This window comes from Cenococcum geophilum, assembly GCF_001692895.1.
Source record: "Cenococcum geophilum 1.58 unplaced genomic scaffold K441scaffold_4, whole genome shotgun sequence".
NCBI lineage: Eukaryota > Fungi > Ascomycota > Dothideomycetes > Gloniales > Gloniaceae > Cenococcum > Cenococcum geophilum.
The window spans coordinates 4126372-4140578 of record NW_027137562.1 but is presented as its reverse complement, the minus strand read 5'-3'; the positions used below and the strand labels follow the sequence as shown (position 1 = coordinate 4140578).

General features: G+C 32.4%; 1 protein-coding gene across 1 annotated transcript; it reads left to right on the top strand.

Annotated features, from left to right (window-relative positions):
- Nucleotides 1-8057: 8057 nt before the first annotated feature.
- On the top strand, nt 8058-8309 carry K441DRAFT_537938 (uncharacterized protein; the record flags this gene model as incomplete). The annotated part of the gene is made up of 2 exons (XM_067642507.1): nt 8058-8165; nt 8199-8309. Coding segments are annotated over 2 exons (219 nt in total), but the record flags the coding sequence as incomplete, so codon positions are not given.
- Between the last annotated feature and the right edge of the window lie 5898 nt (nt 8310-14207).

Below are 14207 nucleotides of genomic sequence, written 5' to 3'. Positions count from 1 at the left end.
CTTAAAAAAGTTACTTATTGCCTTAGTTACGCAATCGCTAGCTATAACTATAATAATATTTATAAAATAGTAGCAGCCCTACGGAAGATTAAATAACGACTAAATTAGATTACTACTACTAACCTTTACTTAAAGACCTCTCTATAGAAGCCCTTTAGGCCTACTAAACCTATATATACTAAGCCACCGACGCCTACTATTTTAAGTACTACTAGAGCCAATATTAACCTCTCTATAAAAACTCCTAGATAAAGAGCGTAAGCTACTCTAGAAACTAGGACGCTGCTATAGATGCTATTAAAAAGGCTATTATTATAATAACCTAAACTACCTAATAGCTAGGTTTAGTACCCGCCGCCTAATACCTAATCTAATACCCCGAACACTAAATATATTGCTATATACTACTACTATATAAGATAAAGACGCAGTAATAGCAGTAAAATTAGATATAAAAGTGGAAAATACTAAGTCCTAGCCCTAAGTTGTAAGTTAGGACGCCCTAATAATAAAGGGATCTATATATTAGCCTACTTAATAGATAACTTAGTAAAGATAAACAGACGAAAATAGATAGTTTTACCTATAATAGGAACTACTGCTAAAAAATAATATAAAAGCCGTTCTATAATTAACTGTAGAGCTACTAACTAATTTATAAATACCTAACTTATGCGCACTTATAACCTACTTACCTTACCCCTTACTAAAGCCCGCGCCCTATAACTTACTAATAGTAGTTATACCGTATAGAAGATTACCTATATAGTATAACTTTACTTAAATATAAACGGGCACTAGGAAAAGCTCTAGGCCTATATTATACCACTTACTAACTACCCTATTATTCTTAGAATAAGCTAGCTTAAATAATATAACCCCACCATTAACTAGGAAAAGAGAGAAGTAACCGTTAACTCTAAATACTATAGAGAGACTTGCCTAGAATATAGCCCAGCCGCCTCTATTTACTTACTAGGATATTAACCTAAGAAACCCCTTATTACCCTACCTATAACTAACTACTACTATATAAGTGCCGTGGCCTTTTACCGCATAGCATATAGGAAAGGCTAGACTATTACTATAGCTTCCTAATTATAACTATATAAGCTTAATAAAGAATAAAACTACATCCTTTATAGTAATAGGATAAACATAGTTAACCTTTTAGAAGATAACGCCCCTATAGAACTCCACAGGCTTTTACCTTTAGACTTTAAGAAGTTTATAAAACTTAAAAAAGGACTTACTAATAAAGAACTCCGTAAGCTCCTCCCTAAAAGGTACTATAACTTTATTAATATATGCTTATAAAAGGGCATAGATATACTCCCCTATATTAACCTAATAACTATACTATTAATATTAAATAAGGAAAAACGCTACCCTATAAGAGACCCTACCTAATATTAAAAGATAAACTTTTAGTTATAAGAAAGTATATTAACGAGTACCTTAATAAAGGGTTTATTCATCCTAGTATATTACTAGTAGCCGCCCCTATCCTTCTTACTAAAAAGCTAAGAGGAGGTATTTAATTCTATATTAACTATAGAGGACTTAATGCTATTATAATTAAAAACTAATACTTAGTACCGCTTATATAGGAAACCCTTAAGCGGCTTAGCCAAACCAAAATCTATACTAAGCTTAATATTATTACCGCCTTTAACTATCTCTAAATACGGAAAGATAATAAATAGAAAACCGTATTTATATTACGCTTTAGCTAATTTAAATATACTATTATACCCTTTAGTATATATAACGGCCTAAGCACCTTCTAAAGCTATATTAATAACGCTTTATAGGACTACTTTAACGACTTCTACTTTGCGTACCTAGATAATATACTTATTTATAGTAATAACCCTTTTAAGTATGCCAAATATATTAAAAAAGTCCTATAGCGCCTTAGGGATATAGGACTTTATATTAATTTAAAAAAAATATAAATTCTTAGTTATAGAAGTAAAATACCTTAAACTAATTATTACTACTAAGGGTGTCTATATAGACCCTAAGAAAGTACGCATAATTACTAAATAGTAAGCCCCTAACTGCATTAAGGATGTATAAGCCTTCCTTAGTTTTACTAACTTTTATTAGAAATTTATATATAACTTTTTAGGCGTAATAGCACTACTTATAAGAATAATATAAATAAAGGGCCTTTTTATAAAAGGAAGAAAAATATACCTATACTTTACCTAAACGCCTAAATACGAGAAGGCGTTTTAAGACCTTAAAAATACCTTTACTAAAGCACCTATTTTAGCTTACTTTATACTAGGATAACAACTCTATCTTAAAACTAACTCCTTAGACTACGTTAACGTAGGCATCCTTTCCTAAATAGGTAACGACGGTCTTCTTTACCTAGTTGCATTTTACTTATCTAAGCTTATACTATAAGAGTATAACTATAAAATCTATAATAAAGAACTCCTTATAATTATACAAGCGTTTAAAGAATTCTAACTAGAACTCTCCTTAGTAGAGCCTAACTAGCTAACTAAAGTCCTTACGGACTATGGCAACCTTAAGTACTTTATAACCATAAAGTAGCTAAACTAATACTAAGTATATTAAAACGAGTTCCTCTTTAGTTTTAACTTTAAAATTATATATAGACTAGGAGTATAAGGTACTAAACTTAATAGCCTAATACGCCGCTTATAAGACCTTCCTTAGTCTAAAGATAACCTCTATAATTAGTTCTAATAATAGATAATTCTAAAAGTATAAAATTTAGCCCTAGGTATACTACCTATAATAAAGCTAACTATACCTTAGCTTTATACTATAGAACTAGAGTTACCTCCTAAAATTAATAAGCTTATTACTACGGTATATAACACCTCTATTAACCTATTACTATATTAACTTATTACTATAAAGACCGCTAGCGCCTATACGCTGCCTACTAACCTCTAAAGCTTAGGCTAGATTAATATAACAGCCTTAGAAGTAAAAGAAAATAGGCTCTATTATAGAGGTCGCCTATTTATCCCTAACTTAGAAAATTTACAACGGTAACTAATCTAAATAGCCTATAACCTCTAATTAAGCGGCCACCTAGGCAGAAGAGAAACCTACAAGCTTCTTAGCTAATACTACTTCTAGCCAAAAATAATAGACTTAATTAAATACTTTATAGGCGCCTATTATGGTTATAAGCGCGCTAAGGCCTTTAATATAAAGTACTAAGGACTACTATACCCTCTACTAGTACCTATATAACAATAGGCAGATATTACTATAGATTTCATTATTAACCTACTACCCTATAAACGACATGGCCGTACCTATAAGAACATCCTTATAATAATATACTAACTTATAAAAGAGCGCTACTACGTCCTAACTAAAGGCGTAGCTATTAGCAACGTTACTAACGCCTTTTTCCGCGAAGTTTACCGACTATATAGGTTACCTAACTTAATTACGTCCGACTAAGGTATATAATTTAACTCTAATATATAGAGACAAATCTACTAACGCCTTAGCATCTCCGTTAAGATATCTATATCCTTTTACTATAAAACTACTAGACAATAAAAAAAAACTAATACTAGTATAAAAGCGTACCTATAATAGGTAGTCGCCTATAGTTAAGATAACTAGGTAGATTACCTCCTACTAGGTAAATTTACAGTAAATAACTACGTCTTAACTACTATAGGACTTACCTCGTTTTTTTTATAAATAAGGGTTATTACCCCTAATTTAGTATAGAGCCACTAGAACCTATTAATAAGAAACTGCTATATAGAAAACGCCTTAAGATGCTACTTACTAACTAGTATATAAACTGTATAAAAAATCTACTTAACTACTATAAGGGAGAAATGGCCTAGGCTTAAGTAAAGTAGGCCTACTTTACTAACTATTATAGAACGCCACCACCGGAGATGCGTGTTAGCAACTAGGTATAGCTAAATATATATAATATCTCTACGCAAAGGCTTATAAAATCATTTAATTATAAAAACCTCGGCCCCTATTTAATTAAACGAGTTATTAATAGGGGAGCTATATATAAGCTAGAACTCCTACTTACCCTAGCCACCTATAAAATATAGCCTATATTTTACCTATAACTACTACACCTCTATTAGCCTAACCCCTTACTAGGGCAGATATAGCTTAAACCCCTACTAGTACTAATCCAAGATAAAAACGAAGATAAGAACTATAAGGAGTGGACCGTTAAACAAATTATTAACTCTAAATACTTTAGTAAAGGTAGAGGACAATGGCTTTACTATAAAGCTATATATATAGGATTCGATATAGCTTAGCTAGAATAGCAACTATAGGAAGACTTCAAAAATGCAAAAGATCTAATTAGCAACTTTTACTACGCGAGCCTATAGAAACTAGGCCTAAGTAGAGATTTTATACCTAATCCTCTATAGAAGCCCTATAGAGCTAAACCGTTATATATTACTATATAAGGGTAAATTGCCATTAAATTGCCGTTAAATTGCGGCAAAGTGCGATTACGTAACTGGAATATTATTAAGATGTCCAGGAACTTTAACTAGCGGTTAAAGTTATCTAATTAGTTAGATTCTTAGATGCCAAGCCTTATTATATAACGTTGTTTTAAACCTTTAGTAATACCCCCCTTTTTCTTCTTCTTTATACCTTAAGTGTCCCTTTTATATATATATAGTAACTATAGCATTGCCGGAGCTCCGCCTCTATAAGAGGGGGGATAGTGTTACGGAACCCCACCGCAGGGGCCTCTATAGGAGAGCCCCGTGCTCTCGCGTATACCTCGCGTACAGCTTATATCAGCTACGCGTAGGTATATTACCTCCTTACGCCCTCAACCCTTACAATTAATCGCGTAACGTTTTATAGACTCCTTAAATATATACGCTCTATAGCTACTGCCCCCGTTCCGTAACAAAACTAGTAGATTGTAGCTAATAGATATTAGTAGATTATTGTAAATAGTCGCAGATAGTTATAGACAGTTTTATATAGTTTTAGATAATTGCTATTATATAACTAGAGGATTATATATAACGTTAAGCAGCGCTACCCTCCGTCTCCTTTCCTTTCTCTAGCTTTAGATCCTTATTTATAGACTACTAATTATATAAGCTTGCGCGTCCCTCTTGCCGTACTCGTATCTTAATTAACTGAGTCGCTAATATTATCTAAAGCTTATCTGTTCTTCTTCCTAAGAAGGAACTTAAAAATATTTATAGACTATAAATAAGAATAGAACATAGAAATAGACCTAAAGACTATTACTAGAACTTAAAGAATAGAATAAAACTAGAAGAACTGAAAAGAATAATAAGATTTATAAAATATGTATAAACTAAAACCTCTATAGAATCCTACCGGAAGTTACTCTAATAACTATACTACTATGCTAAGAAATATAATAGCCGGTAAAGCAGCTATAGGACCCTTAAATACCTCTAATAGTAAAATAGTAACTAACTTAAACTCCTAGGTAGAGCTTATAGCAGCTAATACTAAAATTAAATAACTTTAAGAGCTACTTAAAGCTAAAGAACCCCCTATATCTAATAAAGAGTTATTAAACACCTAGAGACTTACTATAGTCCTTAAGGCTTTAGCCTAGTACATGGTATTAGCATTATTATAGTCTGTAAAGGTTATAGACCCCCTATTACTTACTAACGGAACTAATCCTATATTTAATAATTAGAAGCTTTAACTATAGAATAAGCTTAAGGTTAATGCAGACCACTTCCCTACTACTTAGGCTAAAATGGCCTATGTCTTTAGCTATACTGGCGGGGATATATAGACGCACCTACGTTTGTAATATATATAGGACTTAGTAAATCCTTTCCTCTCTAAAGAAGAGATAATTATCTACCTATCTTCTATTTATAAGGACCCCTTTAAAGTATAAAACGCTCGACTTAATTATAAAAGCCTAAATATAAAAACAATAGAGACCTTCTTAGCCTTTTAGACCCGCTTTCTATACCTAGCTAGCTAAGCTTAAATTCCCTAGAAAGATTTAATACCAGATCTATTTAATAAGCTTACCCTAAACCTATAGCAAGCTATACTACCAGTTTTTACTACTATATAGACGCTAAAGGAATTTATAGACTAGTACTTAGCTATTAACTAAGGCCTTTATTAAATTAAGGTATGTACTAAGCGGTATAAAGCTAGAAACTCTTTAAGTTAGTTTATAAGCAATATAAAAACAGCCCGTAATGCCCTAGTATAATTAGTAATCCCTATAGCACCCGCCGTATAACCTACTATTAATTTAGCAGCTAGCTATACGGCAAGTCCTACTATAGGTCCGGCGTATACTCGGCCTATATATAGTAACCCCTAAAGATAGGCCCTTAGTAATTAAGGAGCTTACTTTTTATACGGTTAGAAAGGTTACTATATAAAGGATTACCTAATAAACGTAAAAGTGGACGAGGTTCTGTTAATCTAGAAGAATAGTATAAAGTTAGAAAAAGAGGAACCCTAGAGAAAGACTCCTCTTTAGGGTTAAAAGGGATTAATATATTATATATTAATCTAGGTTGGCTAGTTAGTAGAAGAAGCTATACTATCCCTTATACTTTATTCCGTAATAAATATTAAGTTTTAACCTCTACTTTAGCTAACTCTAAAGTAAATACCTTTGCCTTAATAAATACCTAGTATACTATAAAGCTAGCTAACTTTTTAAATATATTTATTAAAGAACTACCTAAACTAATTCTTATTTATAGGTATAATAGGCGGATAAGGCTACCTATTATAACTATCTTATAGATTTACCTCTATATTAATGGACGGAGGTAGTATAATATCCCCTTCCTTATTATAGACCTAGGAAGCTATAATATAATCTTAAAAAGAAAATAGCTAGCCTATTTAGGCTTAGAGCTTAATATATGGAGTAGGCGGCTTATCTAGCCTAAAACCCTACCCCTAACCCCTTCTTTTATAAAAGAAATTAGTATTATAATAGAAAACCTTATACGGCCCTAGATTAATACTATTACTAAATAAATACTATATATAGGGACTAGGCCTTTAAGAAAGATATATAGCTTAACCTGCAACAAATCCGTATACTATACCGCCCCTAGACTAGCTATACTACGCTACTTATATTAGAGACCTAGGAAGCTAGTAATAACCTAGCTAAGTTAACTACAAAAGACTTAGGCCCTATATAGCTATAAAGGAAAGCTAAAAATATTAGACGCTATACTAAACTAATAAATAGGAAAGATAATTTACGGAAAATAGAATATAAGCTAAGGAAGACTATAAACCCTATACTGTAAAATATAACCTAATAGATATCTATAAAGAAACCAGCAGACCTTCTACTAGTTAATATCTGCTATATTAGTGCCGTAGGATTCTACTAGAACTTAGTTTAGCCTAATACTATTACCTTTATAACTAGCTTATATAAAACTAATTAAATAATTAAGGAAAAGAAAGGTAAGCTTAGTAAATAAGAAAGTAAGCTTATAGATAAAGAACTAGTAGAACAAAAGCTGCCCTATTAATACTAGAAATTTAAAAACGTATTCTTTAAAGTGGCGTTTAATATACTTCTACCTTACTAATTATATAACTATAAGATCGAGATTAAGCAGGGTAAGGAAAATACCCTTAGCTTTAGCCCCCTTTATAAGTAGTCTATTACCGAATTATAGGCTATAAAGTAGTATCTTATTAATAACTTAAATAAGGGCTTTATTAAGCCTAGCTAAGCCCCTTTTACCTTACCTATTCTCTTTATTAAAAAGCTAAATAGAGGATTTTACTTCTATATTAATTATTATAAGCTAAATAATATAACCCGTAAGGACCGCTATCCGCTACCCTTACTTAACGAGACTCTGGCCTAAATAAGTAGAGCTAAGGTCTTTATAAAGTTTAATATCCACTAGGCCTTTTACTAAATTAGAATAAACCCTAGGTTTAAGGATTTTACTATATTTTAGACCTATTATAGAACGTATAAATATAAGGTACTCCTATTTAGACTAACTAATAGACTAGCTACGTACTAGCGGTATATAAATAATATACTCTTTAACTACCTTAACGACTTCTATACGGCCTATTTAGATAATATTATAATCTACTTTAAGAATAAGCTAGAATATAAGAAGCACGTCTATAAAGTCCTATAATAGCTTTATAAGGCTAGCCTCTAGGTTAATATTAAAAAGTTAAAGTTTAGTATTAAGCGTATAAAGTACTTAGGTTTTATTATTAGTATAAACAGAATTAAAGCAAACTTAAAGAAGACGGCTATAATTAACTAGTAGGCACCCCTACGGACTATAAAGAAGGTATAATTATTGTTGGGAATAAAGGCAAATGGTCACCATATAAGGCATATTGCCGTCACGTGTGGCAAGTTGCCATCACGTGCCGCCGCGGCACTAGCGTGGTGAGGAACCTTAAGTTCCTTACCCCTTTCTTTAAGATTAAAATACAGAACAATTATTATACTATCTACGAACCGTAGCTACGTGATATCCCCTTGTGTAACCAACACTAATTAGTGGTTAACTTCACTATTATACCATAGAACAGTAAGGTATTCCACTAAGAAGAGACAAGCCACTGTACCAGTGCTACTTGTGCTAGAGGAAACTATCTTTTAAGGTTAGAACTGGTCCTAAACCTTAAATAGAACTCTTTTACAAATCTAAGGATCTAAAGGCCAGAACTGGTCCTAAGCCTTTCTAAGATTACGGATTCTTACGTCTATTACGCAGAACAACACGCTTTACAAGTCTTTGCGATTTAAGGCTAGAACTAGTCCTAAGCCCTATAACCGCAAATATATATTATAAACGCGTACCAAATAATAAACGCGTACTAAAAAATAAATACACATTATAAACGCGTACTAAATGATAACCCCTACACTAATAACACTTCCCTCCCTCCGAAAATATGGCTACGCCTACTTTAAATAACTAGAAAGACTCCTTACCACTAGGGGTAGCTAAGCACGCGAAACTTATTAATAAAGATTAGGACGAATTCGCCTTTAATATAACAACTTATACCGTAAAATAAGTTAACGGCTTTCTCCTACACCATATTATATTCTACCGAAATAGATACTATGCCAATTTATAACTATAGGAGTATTTTAGGGAGGATTTTGTAGGATAGACTACTGATACCTAGGCACTTAGCAACGTTAATATTATTTAGGATTTTTAAGACTTCCTCTAAAGGAATAGGGTATATATTGCTAAGAACGGTAACCCAATTGCTAGTAATATTTAGGCCGTTATTACTAGTATAGAAGAACTAATATAGACGGAAGCTAAGATTATACGTTAACTACGGAAACCTAAAAACAACCTATATTCTTTGGAAGGCAACTTTAATTCGTATTAAAACCCCTAGAACGCTAACCCCCCATTTAAAGCTACTCTCCTACCTAGAGGTGCTCTCCCACTTAGAGTTGCTCCGCCTTTACCTCCTCCACTTTAGCTAACCGGTAAGCCTTTACTATAAGAAGTCACGAATCTAATAAAGGTATATTTAGACGAAGAGAAGAAGTTTAAAGGAGAACTATATAACATACTCGGAGCAAAACTATAGGTCTTTTATAACTGTTGCAATAAGGTTGGAATTTAACGCCACTAATACTATTACGCTTTCTCTGTTATGTTAAAAGGACAGGCGGCAACATTCTATTATGATTATATTGCGGGTAAAAACTATAACTTTAATATAATGCTTTAGCTTACTAGAGCCCACTTTAAGACTAATAAGAATTGCTAACTTTATATATCTAAATAGCGGGAGACTATGTTTTAGAGAGTTATTACTTCTAACCCAACAAAGACTCGTTTAGAGTGTCTTTAACTACTCTTTAATAAACTCTAAAAAATCTAATATGGCCTTACTAAAACTTACCAAAACAAGAACAGCCTAAGGGACTAGGTTATNTTAGCATGCCGTNGCGTTCNTAAGTGCAACTTAGCGCTATATAAACCTATAGATACGTTTAAAGGAGTATATACTAAGCTACGCTTTGCCATAGGTACTATAATACAAATATAAGAATCTCAATAGTTCTATACCAAAAACCCTACCTAACCAAGTATTCCTAACCAACACGATTATAACTAGACTAATTAAATATATGGTGGCCGTAGTAGGGAATACAAAAGAGGGTACAATTAACGTTAACTATAAGGTAATTATAGAGGTCCTTATGGAGGTTCACTTCGGAGTAATTACTAGAAGAAGTGCTACGTTTATAAGAAGCTAAATTACTAGTTAACTAGACACTCCCTTAATAAGTAAAAGGAGGNATATAATAAGTTCCGTNANAGTATAANAAANNTNANAAATTATAAGGTNANTNNNGCCTACTTTTAAAGCTTCCTAGTTTAATATAAAGGCGTAGAAGATCTTAAGGGTAAAGTTAATAAGACCGAATAGCTCCTTATAGATATAGAAATTGAGGACTACTCACCTAACCAATACTTTACTAAGTATAGTAAGGTAAATGGCATATAAACCGTTGCTATTCTTAATAGCTAATCTACACTCTATTTTATTATAAAGTTAGATATCTTTAATAAGCCAAAGGAGAGCTCCGCGTTTTTCTTTAATAACAGATACTTAGCAAACGTCTTCTATAGTATTATGCCGGATACTAAAGCCGCAGGAGTATCTACAGCAGGAGAACCTTAAGTTTAAGCTCTTTAGCAGCTTAATAGCTCTATTTAGATTAACTAATTAACGGTAGGCTAACATACAATTCGTTTTAGTAAAGGTACTGCAATCTCTCTTAGCACAATTAGGGTTTAAACCCCCTTAGGGTATATTACTTTTCACATTATTCCCACAAATACCCTATTTCTATTTTGCATCAGAGATATAAATAAATTAGGCGTTAAGCTTAATAACCTTAAGAATGTACTCATCCAAGGAGATAATTAGGTGCCCGTTATACGCAAGTAGGGTTACCCCTAGTTGCTTCTTTATTAACTAGAAAAGAGTGTTGCTTAAAGCTACTTAACTAAGTTAGAGTTACGCCAACTACACCATTATTTTAGCCACCCATCTATTTATTAATTGCTTAGGGTTCTTTAGCAAGTAGGCTATAAAGTTAAGGTTAAGGCAATTAAGCATCTTATAAAGTATTGCCATTACTACTAAATAAACTAGAAGTCCCCTGGCCGATTTAAGTTTACCCTTAAAAATAACTACAACTTTAACTTCTGTATTATTATTAACGTTATATATCTTAGCGGCAAACTAGTACTTTAAGTTATTAACTTCTTAACCTCCTTCTAAGCCGCGCGTTTCTTAAAAGATATATTAGCCAGAAACGCATAGGATACCCTTTAATTATACTAAATTAATGTCTATTTAGGACCCCCTAATTAAATCATCTACAATATAGGAAAGAACTTCTTATCTATAGAGTTCCGATAACAGATAAAGGCAATAGCAATTAAGGTTAAGGAAGTCCCCGTTAAGGCATATAATAGTATTAAAAAAGTAAAGCAATATCACGCGCCATTACGCTGCGTATATAAGATTATCTCTTTAGAACTAAAGGACGCTAGCAAAGAACTTACCTTATAAATAGCTGTTAAAGCTATTAACAATTCCGCTGGCCTAGATGGACTTATACCTACGTTACTAGTTTTTAGCGCCTACCCTTAAATAACTAACAATTCTCTACTATCCCCCTCTATTATATAACGAGCTAAGGCTATTTACAAGACAATAAAGGAGGTGCAACATCTTTACGCTATACGCTAGGTTAATAACGCACTAGGAATAAAAAATGGCCTAAATATCTTAACTACGCTTAATCTGCCACTCCAGTCTAAGGTACGCGTATAGCATAAAAAGGGAGGGTAGTTAGGCCTATATTAACTTATTACAATTAATAGTTAAACTTATACTATTTAGATGCCTTACAGACCCACTTAATTCCGTTTAACTATTATTAAGCCTTACTATAAAGATAATAATTCTAAGCCTTTGCAGGATACTATAGAAAACGCCCTAAAAGAGAACCATAATTAACGTGCTCTAGAAGGCGACTATAATCCTAACACAATTATAGTAGATACGCCACAACCGCGGCGCGGTAGAGGTCGCCTAAAGGGATTACAAAATTACTAATATCTTATTAATTTTAAAGAGCAATTTGTTGCTGCTATTAAGAATAAAGTCAAGCTATTAATGGCCTTTATAACAGCTAAAAAGAAGGCTAACTTTAAACTTACAAAACAGCTCTAAAAGGAAGGTCGTATTATAACTTTAGGAGCTCCTTTTTAAGCATCCGATAAGTAGGAGATTGATAGTCTTATTACAAGAGGAGTCTTTAAATTTAAGAAGTATAACCCTACTAAGTTTAATAGAGTTCGCATCTTTAAGTTAAGAATAGTTAATAAAATTAAGGGCAAAGCTACTAACGCCCTATTTAAGAAATTAAGGCTTATTATCTAAGGTTACAACAATAATAGTAAGGAGGTAATTCTTACGCAATCTCCTATAATTTAATAAGCTAGTTAGCAAGTTATTATTACGCTAGCTCCCTCCTTAATAAAGAATAAAATGGCGGTTTATTTATAAGATATTACTTAAGCCTACACTTAATTAGAGACGCCCCTTTAGCGCTTAATACTGGTATACCTTCTAGAGCAAATTCGCCACTAATATCCCAAAGATATAATTATAGTTATGCTTAAGCCATTATATAGAATTACAGAGGCAGGAACTTATTAGTGGGCTACCTACAGTAAGCACCATAAAGAGAAGCTTTTAATAACTACTTCTATATTTAACCTATACTTCCTTATTATAACCACAGGAACTCCATTTAGAATTGTTGGTATATAAACTAATAATATAATTATTTTAGGAGACGACCGATTTTTAGCTCTTAAAGAAGATAAACTAGTAAAGGCAAATCTTATAGCAAAGCTAAAGGAAAAGCTTAATTTAATAACACTATTACTCTTTAATAGATGCATCCTCTCCCTAAACGAGGATTCTATTGCTTTACGCTAGAAGGGTTAAGGCAAGAAGATTAACATTATTAATATTAATTCTTTAAAATAAGGATATATAGAGTAACGCGCTTGCGGAGCTTATGTTACTTCTATTTATTAACCTAAGGCTTTATTTAATCTCTCTGTTGCCACCTAACACTAGGAACTAACTAAGGATAACGTTCTTGCCCTAAATAAACGTCTTTTTTAGTAAATAAACCATCTTAATCGGGGACTACTCTACATGCCTATTAATCTTCCTACCGCTAAGCTCTTTGTATTTGTTAATAAATCGTTTATAAATAATAAAGATTTTAGCTTCTAGCTAGGATATAAGATTATTATCGCAAACGAATCTACTGGAGAGAATAACTTTATAATTTACGGTAATCTTATCTATTGGAGCTTAACTAAGAGCAAGCGCGTTACTTAAAGCGTTCTAGCGTTAGAAATATATGGAATGGTTAGCGGAGTTAACATAGTAATTATAATTGGAACTACCCTAAAGATAATTATAAATNNACTNNAACTTCCTATTATCCCTATAATTATATGCACCGACTTATATTCCCTCTATAAGTGTTTAGTTAAGCTTAGTACTATAAAGGAGAAGCGCCTTATAATTAATATTATAGTACTTTAGCAATCCTACAAGCGTTAAAAACTCTTTAAGATTTAATAGATTAATAGCCAAGATAACCCGGTAGATGTAATAATAAAGGCAAACCCAAATAAGGCACTAGAGACGTTTGTTAATACAAATACTCTATATATATAAGTTAAAGGTTAGGTTAAAAGGGAGTCCCTAGNAATTTCTTAGTTACGTAAGGTCTTAAGATATCTAGGAACTTTAACCGGCGGTTAAAGTTGTCTAATTGGTTAGATTCTCTTGCTAAGACTTTTTTTAGAGTATAATATTCTACAGACCCTAACTTAACCTAGCTAATTAGGATTTTCTATTCCCGGGATGGAAAATCGCTATTAGCTCGCTTACTGCTAGCGCCTTAGCGGCCCTACTAATAAGATACCTACCCACAACTTATAAGTAAGAAAGCACCATATGCTAAGAGGCAAATTTTAGGATAGCGAGACTTATATTGTAATGGCAATAGTAAGTAAGGAGGATTAATTTTTATTTCGCTAGTTAAGAGGTATATATATATAGATGGC